At 42.2% G+C, this 27883-nt stretch overlaps 1 protein-coding gene across 3 annotated transcripts in view; it reads right to left on the bottom strand.

The window, feature by feature from the left end:
* uba7 (ubiquitin-like modifier activating enzyme 7) overlaps positions 1-27883 on the bottom strand; it is a 90713-nt gene that overhangs the window by 61948 nt on the left and 882 nt on the right. For 2 of the 3 annotated variants that reach the window (XM_046310318.1, XM_046310319.1), the window contains exons 2-16: positions 27119-27287; positions 25120-25254; positions 24743-24849; positions 24519-24609; positions 24256-24385; positions 23823-23920; positions 23488-23637; positions 23069-23233; positions 22670-22786; positions 22347-22427; positions 21744-21899; positions 17062-17227; positions 14655-14851; positions 11921-11985; positions 7806-8001 (exon numbers count right to left, since the gene is read on the bottom strand). In XM_046310318.1, the coding sequence (XP_046166274.1) occupies positions 7806-8001; positions 11921-11985; positions 14655-14851; positions 17062-17227; positions 21744-21899; positions 22347-22427; positions 22670-22786; positions 23069-23233; positions 23488-23637; positions 23823-23920; positions 24256-24385; positions 24519-24609; positions 24743-24849; positions 25120-25254; positions 27119-27287 (2023 nt within the window). The remainder of the gene's footprint in view (positions 1-7805; positions 8002-11920; positions 11986-14654; positions 14852-17061; positions 17228-21743; positions 21900-22346; positions 22428-22669; positions 22787-23068; positions 23234-23487; positions 23638-23822; positions 23921-24255; positions 24386-24518; positions 24610-24742; positions 24850-25119; positions 25255-27118; positions 27288-27883) is intronic. The other variant, XM_046310320.1, reaches the window with a different exon arrangement.

The following is a 27883-nucleotide window of genomic DNA, read 5'->3' as shown; positions in this document are numbered from 1 at the left end:
AAGAAACCTAGAGAAGAACCAGGCTCTGAGGGGTGGCCAGTCCTCTTCTACGAACAGTCTACCCAACAGTTTACCAACAGTCATAGTCTACCAACAGTCTCAACCGTCTACCAACAGTCTCCCAACAGTCTCCCAACAGTCTCAACAGTCTACCAACAGTCCCAATAGTCTACCAACAATCACCCAACAATCTACCAATAGTCCCAACAGTCTACCAAGTCTTCCAACAGTCTACCAAAAGTCTTCCAACTGTCCCAACACTACAAAAACTCCCAACACTCATAACAGTCTACCAACACTCCCAACAGTCTACCAACACTCCCAACAGTCTGCCAATAGTCTACCAATAGTCTACCAACAGTCCCAACACTCTACCAAAAGGCCTACAACAAATGGGCTTTCCACCTCCAGCTGGGAGAGAGGGACTTATCACTGAGCATGATCTCAAATCAGTCTACCTGCAGGGGGCACTTCTTATAGCAGCTCAGGGTAATCTGCCATCATTATACCCTACAGAGAGGGGTACCTACCATCATTATACCCTACAGAGAGGGTTATAAGTTTAATGCTAGCTAGCAACTTACCTTGGCGTACTGCATTTGCGTAACAGGCAGGCTCCCCGTGGAGTGCAATGAGAGAAAGGTGGTTAGAGTGTTGGACAAGTTAACTGTATGTTTGCAAGATTGAATTCCCGAGCTGACAAGGTAAAAATCTGTCGTTCTACCCCTGAACCAGGCAGCTATCCCACTGTTCCTAGGCTGTCATTAAAAATAAAAATGTGTTCTTAACTGACTTGCCTAGTAAAATAAAGATTAAATGAAAGTGTAAAAACATTATTTTTTTAATAAAATAAAAAAATTGGCCAAATTGGTGTTCAAAAATACAGATTTCCGATTATGAAAACTTGAAATCGGCTGTAATCAGCTATTCCGATTAATCGGTTGACCTCTAGTATCTACCATCATTATACCCTACAGAGAGGGGTATCTGCCATCATTATACCCTACAGAGAGTGTTATCTACCACCATTATACCCTACAGAGAGGGGTATCTACCATCATTATACCCTACAGAGAGGGGTATCTGCCATCATTATACCCTACAGAGAGGGGTATCTGCCATCATTATACCCTACAGAGAGGGTTATCTACCACCATTATACCCTACAGAGAGGGGTATCTACCATCTACCACCATTATACCCTACAGAGAGGGTTATCTACCATCATTATTCCCTACAGAGAGGGTTATCTACCACCATTATACCCTACAGAGAGGGTTATCTACCACCATTATTCCCTACAGAGAGGGTTATCTACCATCATTATTCCCTACAGAGAGGGTTATCTACCATCATTATTCCCTACAGAGAGGGTTATCTACCATCATTATTCCCTACAGAGAGGGTTATCTACCATCATTATTCCCTACAGAGAGGGTTATCTACCACCATTATTCCCTACAGAGAGGGTTATCTACCACCATTATACCCTACAGAGAGGGTTATCTACCACCATTATACCCTACAGAGAGGGGTATCTACCACCATTATACCCTACAGAGAGGGTTATCTACCACCATTATTCCCTACAGAGAGGGTTATCTACCACCATTATTCCCTACAGAGAGGGTTATCTACCATCATTATACCCTACAGAGAGGGTTATCTACCACCATTATTCCCTACAGAGAGGGTTATCTACCACCATTATTCCCTACAGAGAGGGTTATCTACCATCATTATACCCTACAGAGAGGGGTATCTACCACCATTATACCCTACAGAGAGGGGTATCTACCACCATTATACCCTACAGAGAGGGGTATCTACCACCATTATACCCTACAGAGAGGGGTATCTACCACCATTATACCCTACAGAGAGGGGTATCTACCACCATTATACCCTACAGAAAGGGGTATCTACCACCATTACACCCTACAGAGAGGGTTATCTACCACCATTATACCCTACAGAGAGGGTATCTACCACCATTATACCCTACAGAGAGGGTATCTACCACCATTATACCCTACAGAGAGGGGTATCTACCACCATTATACCCTACAGAGAGGGGTATCTACCACCATTATACCCTACAGAGAGGGTTATCTACCATCTACCACCATTATACCCTACAGAGAGGGGTATCTACCACCATTATACCCTACAGAGAGGGTTATCTACCATCTACCACCATTATACGCTACAGAGAGGGTTATCTACCATCATTATACCCTACAGAGAGGGCTATCTACCACCATTATTCCCTACAGAGAGGGGTATCTACCACCATTATTCCCTACAGAGAGGGGTATCTACCACCATTATACCCTACAGAGAGGGGTATCTACCACCATTATACCCTACAGAGAGGGGTATCTACCACCATTATACCCTACAGAGAGGGTATCTACCACCATTATACCCTACAGAGAGGGTTATCTACCACCATTATACCCTACAGAGAGGGGTATCTACCACCATTATACCCTACAGAGAGGGGTATCTACCACCATTATATCTACCACCATATACAGAGAGGGGTATCTACCACACAGAGAGGGTATCTATTATACCCTACAGAGAGGGTTATCTACCACCATTATACCCTACAGAGAGGGTTATCTACCACCATTATACCCTACAGAGAGGGGTATCTACCACCATTATACCCTACAGAGAGGGTTATCTACCACCATTATTCCCTACAGAGAGGGTTATCTACCACCATTATACCCTACAGAGAGGGTTATCTACCACCATTATACCCTACAGAGAGGGCTATCTACCACCATTATACCCTACAGAGAGGGTTATCTACCACCATTATACCCTACAGAGAGGGTTTATCTACCACCATTATACCCTACAGAGAGGGTTATCTACCACCATTATACCCTACAGAGAGGGGTATCTACCACCATTATTACCCTACAGAGAGGGGTATCTACCCTACAGAGAGGGTATCTACCACCATTATACCCTACAGAGAGGGGTATCTACCACCATTATACCCTACAGAGAGGGGTATCTACCACCATTATACCCTACAGAGAGGGTTATCTACCACCATTATACCCTACAGAGAGGGTTATCTACCACCATTATACCCTACAGAGAGGGGTATCTACCACCATTATACCCTACAGAGAGGGGTATCTACCACCATTATACCCTACAGAGAGGGGTATCTACCACCATTATACCCTACAGAGAGGGTTATCTACCATCATTATACCCTACAGAGAGGGTATCTACCACCATTATACCCTACAGAGGGTTAGGGTTATCTACCACCATTATAATCTACAGAGAGGGTATCTACCATCATTATACCCTACAGAGAGGGTTATCTACCACCATTATACCCTACAGAGAGGGGTATCTACCAGCATTATACCCTACAGAGAGGGTTATCTACCACCATTATAATCTACAGAGAGGAGTATCTACCACCATTATACCCTACAGAAAGGGGTATCTACCACCATTATACCCTACAGAGAGGGGTATCTACCACCATTATAATCTACAGAGAGGAGTATCTACCATCATTATACCCTACAGAGAGGGGTATCTACCACCATTATACCCTACAGAGAGGGGTATCTACCACCATTATACCCTACAGAGAGGGGTATCTACCACCATTATACCCTACAGAGAGGGGGTATCTACCACCATTATACCCTACAGAGAGGGTATCTACCATCATTATACCCTACAGAGAGGGTATCTACCACCATTATACCCTACAGAGAGGGTATCTACCACCATTATACCCTACAGAGAGGGGTATCTACCACCATTATACCCTACAGAGAGGGTTATCTACCACCATTATAATCTACAGAGAGGAGTATCTACCATCATTATACCCTACAGAGAGGGGTATCTACCACCATTATACCCTACAGAGAGGGTTATCTACCACCATTATACCCTACAGAGAGGGGTATCTACCACCATTATAATCTACAGAGAGGGTATCTACCATCATTATACCCTACAGAGAGGGGTATCTACCACCATTATACCCTACAGAGAGGGGTATCTACCACCATTATACCCTACAGAGAGGGTTATCTACCACCATTATACCCTACAGAGAGGGTTATCTACCATCATTATACCCTACAGAGAGGGGTATCTACCACCATTATACCCTACAGAGAGGGGTATCTACCACCATTATAATCTACAGAGAGGGTTATCTACCACCATTATACCCTACAGAGAGGGTTATCTACCACCATTATACCCTACAGAGAGGGGTATCTACCACCATTATACCCTACAGAGAGGGGTATCTACCACCATTATACCCTACAGAGAGGGGTATCTACCACCATTATACCCTACAGAGAGGGTTATCTACCATCATTATACCCTACAGAGAGGGGTATCTACCACCATTATACCCTACAGAGAGGGTTATCTACCACGATTATAATCTACAGAGAGGAGTATCTACCATCATTATACCCTACAGAGAGGGGTATCTACCACCATTATACCCTACAGAGAGGGGTATCTACCAGCATTATACCCTACAGAGAGGGTTATCTACCACCATTATAATCTACAGAGAGGAGTATCTACCATCATTATACCCTACAGAGAGGGGTATCTACCACCATTATACCCTACAGAGAGGGGTATCTACCACCATTATACCCTACAGAGAGGGGTATCTACCACCATTATACCCTACAGAGAGGGTTATCTACCACCATTATAATCTACAGAGAGGAGTATCTACCATCATTATACCCTACAGAGAGGGGTATCTACCACCATTATACCCTACAGAGAGGGGTATCTACCACCATTATACCCTACAGAGAGGGGTATCTACCACCATTATACCCTACAGAGAGGGGTATCTACCACCATTATACCCTACAGAGAGGGTTATCTACCATCATTATACCCTACAGAGAGGGGTATCTACCACCATTATACCCTACAGAGAGGGTATCTACCACCATTATACCCTACAGAGAGGGGTATCTACCACCATTATACCCTACAGAGAGGGGTATCTACCACCATTATACCCTACAGAGAGGGGTATCTACCACCATTATACCCTACAGAGAGGGTTATCTACCATCATTATACCCTACAGAGAGGGGTATCTACCACCATTATACCCTACAGAGAGGGTTATCTACCACCATTATACCCTACAGAGAGGGGTATCTACCATCATTATACCCTACAGAGAGGGGTATCTAACACCATTATACCCTACAGAGAGGGTTATCTACCACCATTATAATCTACAGAGAGGAGTATCTACCATCATTATACCCTACAGAGAGGGGTATCTACCACCATTATACCCTACAGAGAGGAGTATCTACCACCATTATACCCTACAGAGAGGGTTATCTACCACCATTATAATCTACAGAGAGGAGTATCTACCATCATTATACCCTACAGAGAGGGGTATCTACCACCATTATACCCTACAGAGAGGAGTATCTACCACCATTATACCCTACAGAGAGGGTTATCTACCACCATTATACCCTACAGAGAGGGTTATCTACCACCATTATACCCTACAGAGAGGGGTATCTACCACCATTATAATCTACAGAGAGGAGTATCTACCATCATTATACCCTACAGAGAGGGGTATCTACCACCATTATACCCTACAGGGAAGAGTATCTGGTTTCTTAGGGGCGTCTTCAAGATTCAGTAAGTAATGTCAGAAGGTAGCAGAATAATGTCTTACCAACAACAGCTGCAAATTCAAATAAAACTACATCACGTTTTGAAGTTCAATTTCTTTGCTTTGTTTAACAACACTATCATGTTTCTAGCAAATACGTTTTGTGGTCCAGAATGCAAACCGGACGCGCGCGTGAGTATAACCAATGAGGAGAAGGCACGTGGGTATACGCTTCTATAAACCAACGAGGAGATGGGAGATGCAGGACTTGCACCGCGTTCAGCGTCACGAATAGAACTGACTTAGTGTGGGTGCAATGATTGAATAACATGTATGTGTACATTTATTTTGCCATTTGTCTAAAGTAAATTTGACGACATGATAAGGCAGGAAAAGCTGTTTCATACTAAATATTTGAATACTTTAGCTATGTCATCATATTTCCAGGCATTATATCGTCATTTAGAATGAACAGTCGCTAGTCCCCGTTCAGAATGACTGGGCTTATCAAGACATTAGGGCTCCACTATAGCGCAGCCGTAAGAGGGGGGCTTGAGAACGTTCCTAACAATGGCATGACGCGACCGAGTGACGGAGGTGCAACCTATGAATAGGGAGAAGTATCGAACAAAATAACTACATAAAGTCATTCACTAATCATTAACTATTTACATGCAGTATAATTGAAATGTTGGTACATTTGTGGACAACATTTGAACTTACTCAAACTTTAATACCATTCAATCTGCATAAGGGCAGTTTCTGTTGGTAAAGGGGTGGGAAACATTAAACGTATGCCTGTAAAATAGATTTGCATTTCTCTTCCCAAAAAGCATTTCAGCCTACTGGTAAGGCAGTTGGACATTGTATTTCACTCATTGACATTTTGTGGAACACTAGCCTTATCACACTTCCCCAGAAAGCAGCTGTGGTTAGAATCGACTCTCTGGGAGGATACAGAAAGCACATCCAGACTAACTGTACTAATGACCTTTTAAAACAGAGAGAAAATGGGGAAGAAAAACAGGAACCCAAACATTTTACTGAAACCAACAACAAATGTCTGTCCTTTTAATACATCTAAACCCAGCTTCCTACTCTCATACGGCTTGTGCCACTGCAGAATGACAAGTTACACTACATGACTTAATGCAAACACAAAGGGATCTTTACTCTCTGTTTTGATACATTACAATATTTTGCATGATGTATTGCAGCCACTCATCAGAACTGTAACCCAGAAATTTGAGTGCTTCAGAGCATGAGGCACGGCCTGGTCAATTGTTTAACAATGACTCATTTTCCTGCTAAATGAGTCCAATACCAAACGGGCTTATCTCAGGGGACTTGGAGCAAAAATGCTATGCATTTCTTCCAGACAAAAATAATAAGGCTTTAAACAGGATATGAGTGGAATGGAATCGGTTGTCTCGGTCAGAGGAATTTTTATTGACCCATATTATATGAAGCAAGAGAAGGGAGATAGTGTTTATCAGACCAGGCCAGACAGGTCCAGTTGTCAGTGTCCTGTAAAAACGTTCATCCATATGATCCATGGGTCACAAGGGGAGTGTTTGGTTAGACACCCCCAGGTGTAACAGCATGTGTTGTGATGTCACTCTCTGTAATCTATATGCCTCAGAATATTATATGGATCCCAACAGACATTTTTGAGGATACCATATCAGTGGGTTGGTAAATACTAACTATCCCAAGATATGTTCATGGTGTGTTCAATATGCTTAAAAACAGCTTAGGGTGATATATTCTTGGATTATGTCTTACAAGGTAAAAATGAGAATGGGTATCTGAAAATGTGGAACCATTTCTAATTATTGGACATTTTACTGTATATAAACTTGCCACTACATATGGCATATGTCTTGAGCATGTATGAGCACACTGTCAAATGTAACAGAGATCAAAAGACAGGCTTATAACCAGTATCTGTCTATCATATGTAGAATTCTCAACAGGCAAGGTGTGTGAACAATAGTGCCACCAAGTGTTCAAATTCATAAACAATGTTAAAGAAAACCCTTACGTTTGGGGATTTAGGAGCGATGCCCCTGGATGTCCAATGATTTTCCAGTGTGTGTTGTGTTACTCTTACCTGGTCAGAGGGGAAACAGTGCAGCAGCTGTGCGATGTCGTTGTTGTAGAGGGTCTCCCACTGGCGACGGGCCCACCGGACACAGTCCTCCCAGCCTTGGGGCCGCTGTCCCACACCTCCCCACACACACTCCAGGACCTCCAGAGCTTCCGCCTCCCCCCGACCCAGGGTGCGCTCCAGGAAACCAGCAGCATCCCTGCAGGGTACAATAGCATAAGCATCATTAGACCTGGACCTCTCCCCTAATGGACCTTCATGTAATCTCCTTCAAGACGATGTTTCTCCAGAAAGACTAAAAACATAAACGCAAAGGAAACCAAAAGGGATGATGTAAGATGGGTGGGCAGGATGAGTTGGCCTTTAAAACTAATTTAAACCATCTCAAGGTCTCATAACATACTCCTCTCGCCCCCTCCCAGGGTTTATCATTGGAAGATAGAAAAAGAGAGTTCTGCCTCGGCTTGCTTTCAAATTCCAACGGTAATTGTGTAACACCTGAACAGTGGTGGAAGGAGCAGCCATGTCATATTCAACAACACTGGTTTCTGGATACTATTTCGGTCAAACATGGACACATACTGTAACTATCCTCTTGTGCCCTTTACCTGCATTCATCTAAGGTTTTCACACCTACTCTGAGGGGATTCCTATGGGTGAGGCAGTGCATGGCAAACCCAATTTAAACTCATTCACCCTTCCTAATGTCTGTTTAACAGGAAGATGAACAACACTGAACAGTCAGTCAGTCAGTCAGTCAGTCAGTCAGTCAGTCAGTCAGTCAGTCAGTCAGTCAGTCAGTCAGTCAGTCAGTCAGTCGGTAGTATTGTTACTTAGAAGTGAGAGGGGTTTAGGGGTGCTGCCTTTGAAACTGGCCCAAGGTCAGAGGCCAACCTGCATCTGAGGGGGAAGGAAGTGTTTGGAGTGATGATGGTGTGTATTGTGTGTGGTGTGTGGTGTGTGGAGTGTGTGCAGAGCTCCATGGGTAGTATCTACCAGCCTGAGTCACATGTATGCCTGGTTCCTGTTAACACAGCACATATCCTGCGTTACACAGTCTCACTATCCTCTCCTACACCTACTCTGTTAGTCTGAGATGCTGGAGTTATTTTCAGCTGTGTCTGTGGGGCCTGCTCGGTGAGGTCTGCGTTCGTCTCCAGAGGACACTACTCTCCACAGGAGGCAGGGGACTTTTCCATCACTAAAGGGGCCTATATTAAATCTCAGTAAAATATACTGAGCCTGGGAAAGAAACACAGGCAGGCCATGAGTCTTAACTGAACTCTTACTGGGACAAATTAACAGAGCTCTGGAGCAGCTGATGGACTCTTACTGGGACAGATTAACAGGGCTCCGGAGCAGCTGATGGACTCTTACTGGGACAGATAAACAGGGCTCTGGAGCATCTGATGGACTCTTACTGGGGCAGATTAACAGAGCTCTGGAGCAGCTGATGGACTCTTACTGGGACAGATTAACAGAGCTCTGGAGCAGCTGATGGGCTCTTACTGGGACAGATTAACAGAGCTCTGGAGCAGCTGATGGACTCTTACTGGGACAGATTAACAGGGCTCCGGAGCAGCTGATGGGCTCTTACTGGGGCAGATAAACAGGGCTCCGGAGCAGCTGATGGACTCTTACTGGGGCAGATAAACAGGGCTCCGGAGCAGCTGATGGGCTCTTACTGGGGCAGATAAACAGGGCTCCGGAGCAGCTGATGAACTCTTACTGGGGCAGATAAACAGGGCTCCGCAGCAGCTGATGGGCTCTTACTGGGGCAGATAAACAGGGCTCTGGAGCAGCTGATGGACTCTTACTGGGGCAGATAAACAGGGCTCTGGAGAAGCTGATGGACTCTTACTGGGGCAGATAAACAGGACTCCAGAGCAGCTGATGGACTCTTACTGGGGCAGATTAACAGGGCTCCTGAGCAGCTGATGGACTCTTACTGGGGCAGATAAACAGGGCTCTGGAGCAGCTGATGGACTCTTACTGGGGCAGATTAATAGGGCTCCCCTTGCAGCTGAGGCCAATTGTCACTCTCACAGACCCACAGACCATTAACTAAACACATAATACCTACAGAATACACAGCAAGACTCCAACTGCATTCCAAAAGTTTTGTAAAAACTAACCACAACAAAACCATGAGGACAGCGCTTCTTCATTATAACACTTACTTTCCTCTTTCAGCAGGAAGTAAACTAGTCCTCAGGCCTGTAAGTGAATGGATGTATATGAGTTAGACATCTCTGCCTAATTAGCTGACTGACTGTGTGCCAGATGTTTAACCCAGGAGATTGTTAACCTAGAAGTCCCCTGGTGGGAGGGTGGCTTCACCCAGAAGACATCTCTTACCTGAGCTTTACTGCAACACTGGTTGTTCTTTAGAAACAGCACTAACTACTGCATTACCATCTGTAGGGCTCACTACTTATTTGGGGCATGTACAGGTCCTTCAGAAAGTATTAATTCCCCTTTATTTATTCTACATTTTGTTGTGTTACAGCCTGAATTCAAAATGGATTAAATATCATTTTTTCCTCACCCATCTACACACAATACCTCATAATCACATTTTCTTTTCAAATGTATTGAAAATGTATTACAGACATATTTCATTTACATACAGTATTCACACCCCTGAGTCAATACTTTGTATAACTATCTTTGGCAGCACTTACAGCTGTGAGTCTTTCTGGGTAAGTCTCTAAGAGCTTTCCACACCTCGATTGTGCAACATTTACACATGATTCTTTTCAAAGTTCTTCAAGCTCTGTCAAATTGGTTGTTGATCATTGCTAGACAACCCTTTTCAGGTCTTGCCATAGATTATCAAGTTGATATAAGTCAAGTATTCTTGGTAAGTAACTCCAGTGTAGATTTGGCATTGTGTTTTAGGTTATTGTCCTGCAGAAAGGTGAATTCACCTCCCAGTGTCTAGTGTAAAGCAGACTGAACCAGGTTTTCCTCTAAGATTTGTCCTGTGCTTAACTCCATTCCCTTTCTTTTTTATCTTGAAAAACTCCCCAGTCCTTAATGATGACAAGCATACCCATAGAGTGGTACTCAGTAATGTGTTGTATTGCATTTGTCCCAAACATAACACTTTTGTATTCAGGGCAAAAAGTGAATTGCTTTACCACATTTGTTGCTGTTTTACTTTAGTGTCTTGTTGCAAACAGGATGCATGATCTTTAGCCTTTTTATTCTGTACAGACTTACTTCTTTTCACTCTGTCATTTAGGTTAGTACTGTGGAGTAACTACAATGGTGTTGATCCATCCTCAGTTTTCTCCTATCACAGCCATTACACTCTGTAACTGTTTTAAAGTCACCATTGGCCTCATGGTGAAATCCTTCCTGTCTGACAACAGAGTTAGGAAGGACGCCTGTATCTTTGTAGTGACTGTGTGTATTGATATACCATCCAAAGTGTAATTAATAAATTCACCATGTTCAAAGAGATATGTCTGTTTTTTAGTGTTTTTTAACCAAACTACCAATAGGTGCCCATCTTTGCGAGGCATTGGAAAACCTCCTGGTCATTATGGTTGAACATGCGTTTGAAATTCACTGCTTAACTGAGGGGCGTTACAGATAACATGTGGGGCACAGTTATGAGGTAGCCAATATGTTAAACATTATTATTGCACACAGAGTGAGTCCATGAAAATGATTATGGGACTTGTTAAGCAGATTTTTTTCTCCTGAACTTATTTAGGCTTGCCATCACAAAGGAGTTGAATACTTATTGACTGAAGACATTTCAGCTATTAACGTTTAATTAATTTGTAAAAATGTCTAAAAACACAATTCCACTTTGACATTATGGGATATTTGTGTGTAGGCCAGTGACAAAAGTAAACTACATTTAATCCATTTTAAATTCAGGCTGTAACACAACAACATGTGGAAAAAGTCAAGAGGTGTGAATACTGTCTGAAGGCACTGTATGTATGAGGGCAGACTGAGGCATCAAAAGCATAAGCCTGCGATCTGAAGCTAAAAGTTTCAGTGAAATACAGCACACTTTGGAATTTAAAGATTCCATTTCTGCTCATCGTGTTTGCGTGATTGCAACTGATTGAGTATGTTAGGAAAGAAGGTAGACTTACCTGAGGTACAGATTAACATGTTCAGCTGCTTGTTTATAGAGCCCCTCAAACTGGTCTCTGGCCCACTGCAAAGACACATGGTAGGTCTGACTTAATGAGGTTTTCATTTTAACTTCAGTCTGATGCACACTTTTCATTTAAGCATGGTCTCAGTCACCCTCAAAATGCTTATCCATTCTGGGGCAAGTTTGAGAGTTAAGAGTGTAAAAAGCTTTGCATTTTAGATGAGTTGTGTGTGTGAGGGATTACGAGATAAGGATGGATGGATGGACTGAGTTAGGAGTTAGTACTGTACTGTATGGATGGAGATGGACTGAGTTAGGAGTTAGTACTGCACTGTATGGATGGAGATGGACTGAGTTAGGAGTTAGTACTGTACTGTATGGATGGAGATGGACTGAGTTAGGAGTTAGTACTGTACTGTATGGATGGAGATGGACTGAGTTAGGAGTTAGTACTGTACTGTATGGATGGAGATGGACTGAGTTAGGAGTTAGTACTGCACTGTATGGACGGAGATGGACTGAGTTAGGAGTTAGTACTGTACTGTATGGATGGAGATGGACTGAGTTAGGAGTTAGTACTGCACTGTATGGACGGAGATGGACTGAGTTAGGAGTTAGTACTGTACTGTATGGATGGAGATGGACTGAGTTAGGAGTTAGTACTGTACTGCAATGTATGGATGGAGATGGACTGAGTTAGGAGTTAGTACTGTACTGTACTGTATGGATGGAGATGGACTGAGTTAGGAGTTAGTACTGTACTGTACTGTATGGATGGAGATGGATTGAGTTAGGAGTTAGTACTGTACTTTACTGTATGGATGGAGATGGACTGAGTTAGGAGTTAGTACTGTACTGTACTGTATGGATGGAGATGGACTGAGTTAGGAGTTAGTACTGTACTGTACTGTATGGATGGAGATGGACTGAGTTAGGAGTTAGCACTGTACTGCAATGTATGGATGGAGATGGACTGAGTTAGGAGTTAGTACTGTACTGTACTGTATGGATGGAGATGGACTGAGTTAGGAGTTAGTACTGTACTGTACTGTATGGATGGAGATGGATTGAGTTAGGAGTTAGTACTGTACTGTATGGATGGAGATGGACTGAGTTAGGAGTTAGTACTGCACTGTATGGACGGAGATGGACTGAGTTAGGAGTTAGTACTGTACTGTATGGATGGAGATGGACTGAGTTAGGAGTTAGTACTGTACTGTACTGTATGGATGGAGATGGACTGAGTTAGGAGTTAGTACTGTACTGTACTGTATGGATGGAGATGGACTGAGTTAGGAGTTAGTACTGTACTGTACTGTATGGATGGAGATGGACTGAGTTAGGAGTTAATACTGTACTGTATGGATGGAGATGGACTGAGTTAGGAGTTAGTACTGTACTGTATGGATGGAGATGGACTGAGTTAGGAGTTAGTACTGTACTGTACTGTATGGATGGAGATGGACTGAGTTAGGATTTGATACTGTACTGTATTGATGGAGATGAACTGAGTTAGGAGTTGATACTGTACTGTACTGTATGGACGGATATGGACTGAGTTAGGAGTTGATACTGTACTATATGGATGGAGATGGACTGAGTTAGGAGTTGATACTGTACTGTACTGTATGGATGGAGATGGACTTAGTTAGGAGTTGATACTGTACTGTATTGATGGAGATGGACTGAGGTAGGAGTTAGTTCTGTACTGTATGGATGGAGATGGACTGAGTTAGGAGTTGATACTGTACTGTATGGACAGAGATGGACTGAGTTAGGAGTTGATACTGTATTGTATGGATGGAGATGGACTGAGTTAGGAGTTGATACTGTACTGTACTGTATGGACGGAGATGGACTGAGTTAGGAGTTGATACTGTACTGTATGGATGGAGATGGACTGAGTTAGGAGTTGATACTGTACTGTATGGATGGAGATGGACTGAGTTAGGAGTTGATACTGTACTGTACTGTATGGACGGAGATGGACTGAGTTAGGAGTTGATACTGTACTGTATGGACGGAGATGGACTGAGTTAGGAGTTGATACTGTACTGTATGGATGGAGATGGACTGAGTTAGGAGTTGATACTGCACTGTATGGACGGAGATGGACTGAGTTACGAGTTGATACTGTACTGTATGGACGGAGATGGACTGAGTTAGGAGTTGATACTGTACTGTATGGACGGAGATGGACTGAGTTAGGAGTTGATACTGTACTGTACTGTACGGACTGAGATGGACTGAGTTAGGAGTTGATACTGTACTGTACTGTATGGACAGAGATGGGCTGAGTTAGGAGTTGATACTGTACTGTACTGTATGGACGGAGATGGGCTGAGTTAGGAGTTGATACTGTACTGTATGGATGGACGGAGATAGGCCAAACCTAAATTAAGTCAACGTTGGGTCAAATTGTTTGGGGTATGTCGACATAAGGTTGGTGTTGTAAAGTTATGCTCTGGATAGCTTGCCAGCCATGTGCCAGTCAGCCTACCAACCAGTCAGTCAGTCAGAGAGCAGCCATTTTAAAGTGTGTTAAACGTAATGTGGATGGCAGCTCATAGGGTAGAGGAATGCCATGGCCTAAACTCCTTTCATATTTTTAGGATTCCAGAATGATGGTACAAGAGGTTGATATGACAATGCTAGGTTGCTGTGATGATGCTAGGCTACAGGGATGCAGTCCAAAACACATACAATCAGACTGTGGTTCCATGCCTCACCTGCAGGGTGTGCTCTATGCGATGAGGGAAGTTCTTCAAGGTGCACAGTGGGATGGCATTCTGGGAGCCGGTCTTGGCCGGTCCATAGGACTCAGTCAGGTGGGGAACTACCACTAGAGTATGGCCCTTACTACCCAGGGTACCCCCCTCCAGCATGGGTCTCTGGTGCTGGACACAGCGGCCATCCAGGTACACTCCTGTAGTGCACACACACACACACACACACACACACACACACACACACACACACACACACACACACACACACACACACACACACACACACACACACACACACACACACACACACACACACACACACACACACACACACATACAGAAATAGTACAAAAATAGTAAACCAATAAGAACAGCTAAAGGTCACACAGCATATAAACAGGCTTGGGTTACTTTTAAAATGTATTTCGTAAATAGCTTTACATGTATTCCCCAACCGTACCGATAGAGGACTAAAATACTATGTTATCTGTCTGTCTGCTCCCCCCACCATGCGTTCCACAATCCCTCTGAGCCAGCAGCTATCTATAGCATTACATAATAATAACCTAACGTAGCAGGCATAAAATAAACACCTGAATCTACACTGAATAAAAAAACGCAACATGCAACAATTTCAAAGCTTTTACTGAGTTACAGTTCATATAAGAAAATCAGCCAATTGAAATAAACGCATTAGGCCTTAATCTATGGATTTCACATGACTGGGAATGCAGATATGCATCTGTTGGTTATAGATACCTTAAAAAAAGGTAGGGGCATGGATCAGAAAACCAGTCAGTATCTGATGTGACCACCACTTGCCTCATGCAGCGTGACATCTCCTTCGAATAAAGTTGATCGGGCTGTTGATTGTGGCCTGTGGAATGTTGTCCTACTCCTCTTCAATGGCTGTGTGAAGTTGCTGGCTATTGGCGCCATACACGGAATTAGGTCAAGACCCTGGTGAGGACGATGAGCACGCAGATGAGCTTCCCTAAGATGGTTTCTGACAGTTTGTGCAGAAATCTTCAGTTTTGCAAATTCACAGTTTCATCAGCAGCCCGGGTGGCTGGTCTCAGATGATTCCGCAGGTGAAAAAGCCAGATGTGGAGGTCCTGGGCTGGTGTGGTTACACGTGGTCTGTGGTTGTGAGGCCGGTTGGACATACTGCCAAATTCTTTAAAACGACGTTGGAAGCGGCTTATGATAGAGAAATGAACACTCAATTCGGTGGCAACAGCTTGGGTGGACATTCCTCCAGTCAGCATGCCAACTGCACGCTCCCTCAAAACTGCACATTTTAGAGTGGCCTTTTACTGTCCCCAGCACAAGGTGCACCTGTGTAATGATCATGCTGTTTAATCAGCTTCTTGATACGTGGATGGATTATGGATTATAGGTGGATGGGATTATCGAGGCGGCAGGGTAGCCTAGTGGTTAGAGCGTTGGACTAGTAACCGGAAGGTTAGTTCAAACCCCCGAGCTGACAAGGTACAAATCTGTCGTTCTGCCCCTGAACAGGCAGTTAACCCACGGTTCTTAGGCTGTCATTGAAAATAAGAATTTGTTCTTAACTGACTTGCCTGGTTGAATAAAGGTAAAATAAAATAAAAAATCTTGGCAAAGGAGAAATGCTCACTAACAGGGATGCAAACAAACTTGTGCACAACATTTGAGAGAAATAAGCTTTTTGTGTATATGAAACATTTCTGGGATCTTTTATTTTAGCTCATGAAACATGGGACCAACACTTTTTACATGTTGCGTTTATATTTTTGTTCAGTATAGATCCCCTACATACTGGTCTTGACCATAAGAAAAAAATTGTCAGGGGAGGTTCTGTTCTGCACTGTTTAACCAATCCAGTAAATGTGGAGGAGGAGTTCAAGTGTGTGTGTGATTTTCTCATTAATGTTGTCGCCCTGTAATGTCCAAACCGGAAGTTGCATCACAGGTTCTCTTTCTATGTCCCCTGAAAACCGGTTGTTGAGGACTCGGCAGTGGCTAGTTACATATTGACCTCAGAGTCAGAGCCATACTGGGGAGTGAGTCAAGTCTGTCTAACAACACCAGACAGACAGACATATAGTTGCTAATGAACTGACAATAACTACACTGATTCTGGTACTAGTGGCATGCAGGCCTATGTGCTATTATTACCACAGCTATTAGTACAGAAATAAAGGAGAATGAATTGCCTCTAGTGGTGTTTATTACTGATGCCGATAAGACTATTAGCCATTGGTTGTTGTACTAGTAATGTTATTGATGTTGATACAGCTTGACGTGTGTGTTGGTCCTGATATTGGCAGTAGTGTGGGTGTTGCCAGTGTATGGACTCTGTCACTAGTAGTAATATCATTAATAGGATCATGATACAGGGAGTAGCACAGGCACTGGTACTGACTGGCTTCCACGTTGTCCAGAGCTGCAGCTACTCCATCTAGGCCCATGAAGAAGGTGTGCCCATAGACCTGCTCACTGTCTGGGTCCAGGCGGTTCTGGTGGGCTGTGATGTTCATGTTGGGGTTCATGACTCTGACCGCCTGGGCTGCTATCTCTGACTTCTGTCTCTGTGGAAGTAGAGGAAGAGGAGGAAGTCTGTGAGTGAAGGGAAAATCAGCCTCTCTTAATGAACTTCCCCTCGTTCCCCCATGACTTACTCAAAGAATAGGTGGAATACAAAGAGAAGCCTGAAGAGAAAACACAAACACTGAAGGCAGAAACATTAAAACACAGAAACATTAAAACACAAACACTGAAGGCAGAAACATTAAAACACAGAAACACTAAAACACAGAAACACTGAAACACAGAATGCACTAAGACTATAACACAGAAACATTAAAACACAGAAACACTAAAGGCAGAAACACTAAAACACAGAAACACTGAAGGCAGAAACATTAAAACACAGAAACACTAAAACACAGAAACACTGAAACACAGAATGCACTAAGACTATAACACAGAAACATTAAAACACAGAAACACTAAAGGCAGAAACACTAAAACACAGAAACACTGAAGGCAGAAACACTGAAGGCAGAAACATTAAAACACAGAAACACTAAAACACAGAAACATTAAAACACAGAAACACTGAAGGCAGAAACATTAAAACACAGAAACATTAAAACACAGAAACACTGAAGGCAGAAACATTAAAACACAGAAACACTAAAGGCAGAAACACTAAAACACAGAAACATTAAAACACAGAAACATTAAAACACAGAAACACTGAAGGCAGAAACATTAAAACACAGAAACATTAAAACACAGAAACACTGAAGGCAGAAACATTAAAACACAGAAACACTAAAGGCAGAAACACTAAAACACAGAAACATTAAAACACAAACACTGAAGGCAGAAACACTAAAACACAGAAACATTAAAACACAAACACTGAAGGCAGAAACATTAAAACACAGAAACATTAAAACACAGAAACACTGAAGGCAGAAACATTAAAACACAGAAACACTGAAGGCAGAAACATTAAAACACAGAAACATTAAAACACAGAAACACTAAAACACAGAAACATTAAAACACAGAAACACTGAAGGCAGAAACACTAAAACACAGAAACACTAAAACACAGAAACATTAAAACACAGAAACACTGAAGGCAGAAACATTAAAACACAGAAACATTAAAACACAGAAACACTGAAGGCAGAAACACTAAAACACAGAAACACTGAAGGCAGAAACACTAAAACACAGAAACATTGAAGGCAGAAACACTAAAACACAGAAACATTGAAGGCAGAAACACTAAAACACAGAAACACTGAAGGCAGAAACACTAAAACACAGAAACACTGAAGGCAGAAACACTAAAACACAGAAACACTGAAGGCAGAAACACTAAAACACAGAAACACTGAAGGCAGAAACACTAAAACACAGAAACACTAAAGGCAGAAACACTAAAACACAGAAACATTAAAACACAGAAACACTGAAGGCAGAAACACTAAAACACAGAAACACTGAAGGCAGAAACACTAAAACACAGAAACATTAAAACACAGAAACACTGAAGGCAGAAACACTAAAACACAGAAACACTAAAGGCAGAAACACTAAAACACAGAAACATTAAAACACAGAAACACTGAAGGCAGAAACACTAAAACACAGAAACACTGAAGGCAGAAACACTAAAACACAGAAACATTAAAACACAGAAACACTGAAGGCAGAAACATTAAAACACAGAAACACTGAAGGCAGAAACACTAAAACACAGAAACACTAAAGGCAGAAACACTAAAACACAGAAACATTAAAACACAGAAACACTGAAGGCAGAAACACTAAAACACAGAAACACTGAAGGCAGAAACACTAAAACACAGAAACATTAAAACACAGAAACACTGAAGGCAGAAACACTAAAACACAGAAACACTAAAGGCAGAAACACTAAAACACAGAAACATTAAAACACAGAAACACTGAAGGCAGAAACACTAAAACACAGAAACACTGAAGGCAGAAACACTAAAACACAGAAACATTAAAACACAGAAACACTGAAGGCAGAAACATTAAAACACAGAAACATTAAAACACAGAAACACTGAAGGCAGAAACACTAAAACACAGAAACACTAAAACACAGAAACATTAAAACACAGAAACACTGAAGGCAGAAACACTAAAGGCACTAAGACTAAAACACAGAAACATTAAAACACAGAAACACTAAATTACAGAAACACTAAATTACAGAAACACTAAAACACAGAAACATTAAAACACAGAAACATTAAAACACAGAAACACTAAATTACAGAAACACTAAATTACAGAAACACAAGGCAAAAAGCGAGAAAAAGAGCAGCAATGCTGTGAACTGGGTGACAAAGAAACTAGAGAACTGAGGGGAAGGGAAACCCAAATATTTACACAAGCAGCAAAGGAAATCAGGATACACATGAACTCATCATAGATGAGTCTTATATAGCAGTATCTTGTATATTTCTCCTTCTGACAGACATCTGGAAGATGGTATGAAAGCCAATGGCAAGTACTCGGTCATATTCAAATGAAGTGGAAAGGAAACCTAAATCACCATGACTGTGGCCTACGGATACATACATGGCTCACAGCCATTTAGTTATATAACAGTTTGCCGGACACAATTTTTCCTAAGCACAATATGTCCTAACTATATTCAGATTCAACGCAGACAGATATGTGTTTTTACCATTGGGGTGTGTAAGGTTGGATGTGGGAGTGTGTGTGTGTGTGTGTGTGTGTGTGTGTGTGTGTGTGTGTGTGTGTGTGTGTGTGTGTGTGTGTGTGTGTGTGTGTGTGTGTGTGTGTGTGTGTGTGTGTGTGTGTGTGTGTGTGTGTGTGTGTGTGTGTGTGTTTTTCTCATTAATTTCATCTTGACTTGGCTGACAAGGCAGAAAAAATGAAATATAATAGGATCAGGCTGTACAATCTTTCCAATCAGCAATATCCCAGTTTATGAATGAAAATGTGATATGAACTGGAAATAGATACACATGTTGTTTTGTACTTTGATGAATTATTACGGGAATAAGTAAGAAGCCTATCAGCATTCCTTGTAGACGTGCGTGCCCAACACACACACATCACCTGTAGCACTCTGATGTGAAGCACAGGTTAATTGTAGGCGAGTTGACTAATCATGAGGCAAGTCTGTCTCAAAAACAGTAGTTCATCCCTCTTTTCCACACGTTGTGTCAATATTTTTGTGATTGAAAAGCGCTGTGGGAAAATGCCAGCTCAACACACATCTGTTTATGGGTGATAATACGAAGTGGATATGAACAGGAAATAGATATAAAACTTGTGTTATACTTTGATCAATTATAATGGGAATGTTTAAGAAACCTATCAGGAAAAGGAGCTTACAATTGTTGGGAATTGGCAGTTGTTTCCTTGTGGACATGTGAGCTACCTGTATAAAAGTGTTCCTCTTTCTCCATCTGAACAGAACCTACAGAAACTACCTGTGAAACACTCGATCGGAAAACTGTAACTATGGCGATAAAGACCATCCTGCTTCTAAGCGGTGCCTTTGCACTGGGCGATGCAAAGTCCTTGATGGAGGCCAACCTGGACCAGTTCCCTGCTTTCAACCCAGACTAGAGACCAATGGTGAACGTATTCATCATATGCAGGAGATGGGTGGTGAGGGAAACAGCATTGAACAGAGCCCAGGTCTCCAGATGTTTCAGGAAATTGATTCTGTTAAGTATCCAGCTGACGTGAATGACCTGGAAACTCTGGAGCCCTCGGTAGAGATGGATGGAGACCAGGGCTTGTATCAGGAGTCTTTTCAGGGAACAGGGAAGTGGTTGGAGGGGACAGAGTGCAGGAGCGCATGTCCCTCTGGCTGGTCCAAATACGGATCCCGCTGCTTCAGGTACCGAGTCTGAGCAGTTCTGTGTGTATCAGGGAGCCAACCTGGCATCCGTCCACAGCACAGCAGAATATCATTTCATACAGAAGATGGTAATTATACAAACTGGGGGATTTCCTCGCGCCTGGATTGGAGGTTATGATCTTGCTCAGGAAGGCCTTTGGCTCTGCAGCAATGGGTCCAGATTTGACTTTATCAACTGGAGCAAAGGACAGCCGGACAACTACCAAGGCAAACAAAACTATCTGTACTTTAATTATGGAGCAGAAAAACGCTGGGATGATGGAATTTGCAGTACAAGGTTTCCTCCCTCTGTGTGTTCTAGAAGAATGTGATCTTTCGCCTGTGAGTCAGATGAATATTTATTTCTCTTTCCCATGGTTTTAAATGTTAACAAATCTGTGTAAACATTAAACTTGTTGCCACGAATCGTGATTAACAGAGAAACACACTCTCAGTATAAATGATACATTCTGTCTCTCCTTCTCTGCGTTTGTCATCAACATCCATCAATAATGATTTTGTCACAAATAAAAGATCAGTTCCATCTTAAAAAGGAAAATGTGTTGAAAATGAATAAAAACAATTCTACAACATAAAAGGCATTTGAGAATTTCAATATCTAGTAAGCATTTTGAGAAATGTGCTTGTGTTTAGAATTGCTTCTCTCTTACCCCAATGTCTTGAGACCTGAAGAGAAATTGTCGGTTTAGATTGGATCTCTCTATGGAGTCCATGTCTGTCACAGTGATGTGCCCACCCTCTCCAGCCCCCAGGCCAATCAGAGCAAAATTCTTGAGAAGTTCACAACCTATAGCGCCAGCCCCAACCTGACGACACATCATGACAGAAGACATGTTAGACCCAAGCTGCATTCATCTACTGTATAAATATCACTTAATCAACACATTTGTCATAGTATATGCCAAGCTAGTTTTTGCCTATCAGAGGGTATTAAGACTTTCACTCCAACACACTCATGTGGAAACAGAACTGGTGAGAGTGCAATAACACAAGCATACACGCACAAACTCACGCGCACACACACAAAGCAAAACAAATAAAAGCTAGCATAACACATGCAAAGGAAGCCTGGTAGGTGAGGGCTTGGCAGGACCAAAAGCTAACAGGAAATGCCACCTGAATCACAGCTGTTTCCTGCACGTGTCATTATCAACACTAGCAGGAGTGACCAGAGGGACAGAATGACACTGCGGCCTGTTTGGCCATGCAGAGGGCACCCCCTGCTGGTGAGAGATGAGAAGACTGGCACTCACAAGGAAATACTTCTGTTCACCAAGCCTCTCCTGGAAGCCTGATCCAAACACTGCAGTCTGCCCGTCATACCGAGAACCTCTCTGCAATAGAGACAGTAGAGTAGTGGTTAATGCAGACAGGCAGGGAATAATTATCCATCAACACATGCCAATTGATCATTTTCCTGATAGATAAAACCTGGCTTCCTAAGGCTACATTAATTATTCTTTATGGGGGGAGATAGTAATTGATAGCTAGCTTTTGGCAGATATTATATATATATTTATTTGAATATGTATTGGCTGATATTAATATTTTTTAATATTATGCATTAAAATCTTACTGGTGAACAAGTGCTCTCTGTCAGTTCCTCTCCCTCTCCACCGTTGCCTTCAGGAAGGCACTCCAGTGCATCAAAGTACAGCCACTGCTGAAGAGGGGTGAACTTCCCAGTGCACGCCTATAGGGACACCAAATAGGGACATCAGGCACACAGGCAAACATATCAACACTATGAACCATACAGCACATCACAGGCACTTCACTATCCCTGGCAGTGCTTTCTGGAGTACAGAAACCGTAGCAGTTTGCTCATAAAGCTGTAATAAATGCATTCTACTGTCGAGGGGCTTGACTAGATCATAGGGTAGCTTTGAATTATTGGGACTGCAAGCTCTTCATATTTCTTTAGTGCCTAAATGTGTTGGATACCTATGTTCATTCTCGGGACTTTTGTCCTCACCTTCATGACTTCTTGGGCGGCCAGCCCTCCGATGAAGGCGTTAACAGGGGCCAGGTCACCACAGGCAGTGAAGGACAGACTCTGCACCACACCTTCATCCAACTGATCCAGATGGGACACCTTATTCAGTTCTGTCACCATGGCTACCAGTAGCTCAGCATCCGACTGTAGGGGGATGGATGGACAGCCGATTCCATAGTAAGACAGAGCATGACCAGTTTCTTTAGGGATTCTATCCAACTTGAGCTACTGGTTCAAATATCTTTCACAGATTCTAAAGATGCTTTCTTAGCCTACTGAACATCACAAAGCATGGTGAGACAGGAAAATACAGTATAATGTCATAAGATTTCTTCTACCAACACATGAATGTTCCATACCAGAAAAATAAATATTATTTTGTATTGTCTTTCACTGACCTGGGACCTGGGCTTAGGTAGTCGTCCCACTCTCTTCACAAAGCCATGCAGGGCTTGGAAGGCCAGGTGCAGTGTCTGGTGCTTCATCATCTTCCCATAGTCAGTCATTACTAGTAACTCAGGGTCAACCAAGGCCTCGTCGAGGGGTTTCTGTAACAAGTACAGAAAGTATAGGCATAAAGTAAGCATAGTGAACTGAGTGTAATGTCATTGAACTCCATATTGGTAAGGTTGGCTTTCCATATGATACAGTAAATATCCAAATATTATTATTGGGATAGATGAATGCCTAGACCAACATAATTCATTTGATAAAATTAAGAAACAATACTTACAAATCGTAGTATTTTAGACGTTTTGACCTCAGTTGCTACGCCGCCTTTCTCATACTCAGAAAAGCTTGATGTGTCACAAATACTGAAGGAATCAGGGCCTGGCAATGAAAGAACATGTCATCATTTACACACACATCATAATGTATGAATCATCATATTCATTTACATTTCTGTCCATATTAAATGTCATCAACACCACTGTCATGCCATTTCCTGTCATGTATTAGTATCTAAGTAGCTTAGATATGCCTCATATTACAACAATTATATAATATTAAAAAAGGAGATGTCCTTTCGAGAGAAACTAAAGTTGAAATATCTTTCTAGTAAACAAGTTTTACTGGTGGCACTTAAGGGGCAAAGTACATTTTCTGCATTCTTGTTCTAAACCACCATTATTTTGGATGCTTTTCCCCTGTGAATAAGAACTCACCAAGGACTTTGATGTCCACTGGTCCATAGCTATTGAGCTTTGTCATGCCACACACTTCAGAGAGGGACACAGTGCTGCCATCTACAAAGCCATGCCTCTGTTCAATGCATGTGACCACTCCAGGATCCGCCTATAGACGCAAGAGAACAATGTATAACAGTGGTTTTTGCTCTATGATCTTGTCCACTGACATACTGTATTCCCAGGTATAATATGCAAATGCCACCATCTTCAATAGTTAAGGAAAGGTAAGCATTGAATACCTTGGTGATATCATCTATCATGGCTGATGCAAGTGTCTCCCCATCAGTGTCCAAGACCTCAAACTCCTCCCCAAAGTCACAGAACAACTGACTGCAATAGAACCAAAGCAATAACCATTGGGGAACTGAACCAGCTATGCATCACTCATATCTACTATGGATGAGGACTGTTACAGGAGAGGTTATTATTGGTTAAAGTAGAGATGGTGTGTCACCCCCCTCACCCACAAAGTCCTTTGGTATCAGCCACAATGAACTTGATTCCATTTGAATGACAAAACGTCCCAAAACGCTGCTGGTCATCCAGAGAGGAGTCAGTCAGCACCACCACCTGGGAAAACAAATAAGATATGTTCTCACCTTTAATGTTATTGCCATACCTAGGGTTGAAAAAATCTGGTCAGCTTCCTGAAAATTCCCAGGTTTTCCAGAAATCCTGGTTTCCTGTCTGTTCCCTCCTGATTCCGGCAATCTTCCAACCAGGTTTTCCAGAAAATCATGAAATTTTGAGAACGTTACCAGATTTTTGCAACCCTAGCTGTACTGTGTATGGCTAGTCCAGAGAGAAAGTGGGTAAACGCAAGGCATGGTTCAGGCCTACCTGGAATTGTTGCAGCAGCGTCTCCTTCAGTGGCCCAGTGTGGGCAGACACATGGACATGGGGATTAAGGGCAGACAGCTGAGATAGGGAACTCAGGGCTCGGTTCTGACCAAGGTGAGATGCCAGCAGGAAAAACTGGAAGGGAAACATTGGGGTTCAGGAGTAGTTTGACAAAATAACATCTGATCTGAATGAACATTTTCAGAATGTTATATGCCCCTGCATATTTTCATTTTATTTTTTTAAATGTAACCTTTATTTAACCTTTATTTAACTAGGCAAGTCAGTTTACAACAAATTCAGACTGTCGCTAAATTATTATTGGGAATAATTAAGTTTGGGTTTGGAATTAGATCTATTCATATAATTAGAGAATATATTTGTCACGTTCTGACCTTTATTTCCTTTGTTTTGTCATTATTTAGTATGGTCAGGGCGTGAGTTGGGGTGGGCAGTCTATGTTTGTTTTTCTATGATTTGGGGATTTCTATGTTTCGGCCTAGTATGGTTCTCAATCAGAGGCAGGTGTCATTAGTTGTCTCTGATTGAGAATCATACTTAGGTAGCCTGGGTTTCACTGGGTGTTTGTTTCCGTGTCTGTGTTTTTCACCACACGGTACTGCTTTGGTTTTCGTCCATTCCACGTTTATTGTTTTTGTGTTCATGTTGAGTATTTCTTATTAAAAGAACCATGGACACTTACCACGCCGTATATTGGTCCTCCGATCCTTCTCGCCTCTCCTCTTCAGACGAAGAGGAGGAAAACCTTTACAATATTCTTGTTATATGAGTACTCAAATATATATATATATATATATATATATATATATATATATATATATATATATATATATATATATATCAGTACCATTCAAAAGTTTTTTATAAATAATAGCGAAGACATGAAAACTATGAAATAACACATATGGAATCATGCAGTAACCAAAACACCTTCCTAATATTGTGTTGCACCCAGTGGAGGCTCCTCAGTGAATGTAATAAAAATAAAAATCGTGAAACATTAAAGTTATCCTTTTTAGGCAAAGCTATACTAAATATATTCACCTCACCAAATAGTTAATTAAAACACACTGTTTTGCAATGAAGGTTTTACAGTAGCCTCAGCAGCACTCTGTAGGGTAGCACCATGGTGTAGCCGGAGGACACTTAGCTTCTGTCCTCCTATGGGTACATTGTCTTCAATACAAAACCCAGGAGGCACATGGTTCTCACCCCCTTCCATAGACACACTGTAATTATGACAGATTTCAGGGGACATCTTCCAACCTATCAGAGCTCTAGCAGCATGAACTGACATGTTGACCAGCCAATCAAAGGATCAGAGAAGGAATCTAGGACTGAAAGCAAAAGCTACAGTTAGCTAGCACTGCATTGCATAAAATGTGGTGAGTAGTTGACTCAAGCACAGCTGATGTGTTGTGCACTGAAGTCCACAAGTAAATGGAAAAAGGTGAGAGGAGGAGGATGCGAGCCGGAATTATTTATACAATGAGCTGTTTGTATGTGTCACTGTCTGTCACCTTGATTACTCAAAATTCTCTCGATCTGTGCACCTACGTTGTAAACTTTAATTAATCGGCTAGGTTGTAGCAACCTCATGATGTGTACAGGGAAAATGTTAGTATCTTATAGTAGCCTAAATGTTCAATTGAGCTGGGTGAATGGAATATGAATGACAGTCATCCAATATGCTGTAATAGAAATAAGGCCAAATAATAATCTTCCCTCATTTAAATGGCACCGACCATCACTGGTTGCACCCCCTTTTGCCCTCAGAACAGCCTCAATTTGTCAACTCCACCTGTGCCAGGTGATATTGGCAGGAATGCCTGCTAAGGCCAAGTAGTCTCTTTCTCGCTGTGACATGATGACATTGAGACCTTTCAAACCCTGTATTCCTAAATTAGTCCAGGGGGCAGATTATTTCTTGAACAGAATTATAGTATAACAGGGTTACTCTATGACACAGGTAGCCTACCTGTGAGGAGAAGTCCATCCACTCAGCCAGTCCCTCATCCTGCACAGTGACGGACTTCACTCCAGAGAGGATGACATTCTTGGCGATCTCCACCCCTAGACCCCGCATCCCCGCAATGAGGACATTAGCTGTCCCCATGCGACGCATCGCCTCATGACCCAACACATACCTGCCACACAGTGCCCAAAAGACAAGACTGTTACTAGATGCCAAGATTATGATAGTAAACTGAAACTAAAACAAAAAAATGATATTGAAATAAAATGTGTGAACTGAAATAAAATAATTAACAAACTAACTCTACTGAAACTATTATCCAAACTTCAAGCAAAAATCGAATGGGGTTTTCAATGGGGTTTTCAGGCTTTTTGGATGTGGATATCGGGTCTGAATCTGTCGGCGAAATGCTGCCTAGAAATGGCAATGTTTCATATAGGCCTGTGCATTATTATCTCTAGATATCACTACAGGTACAAAATCGTCACTAAAGTTAAAAAGCATTGGATTGGTGTTAACAGTCTCAGGGTCGTCACTAGTTAACACAGCCACAAAGTACTAATTATGGATAAACCCCGCCCAATCAATTAACTGATACCCATACACTTCCAGTCATTGCCCTAACGCCAGTTAGTATTGGCTCACAAAACTATGCTGTACCTCTAACTTCCTCCATATTGGACACCGAGACATAAAAATGGTATTCACAAGTTTATCTGACCCTGGGGAAGTAGACAATGGACCTCATTGCCAAAACCCCTAAGTATC

Source organism: Oncorhynchus gorbuscha, linkage group LG18 (assembly GCF_021184085.1).
Source record: "Oncorhynchus gorbuscha isolate QuinsamMale2020 ecotype Even-year linkage group LG18, OgorEven_v1.0, whole genome shotgun sequence".
In the NCBI taxonomy this organism is placed as follows: Eukaryota; Metazoa; Chordata; class Actinopteri; order Salmoniformes; family Salmonidae; genus Oncorhynchus; species Oncorhynchus gorbuscha.
This window is presented reverse-complemented; position numbering and strand designations above follow the sequence as displayed.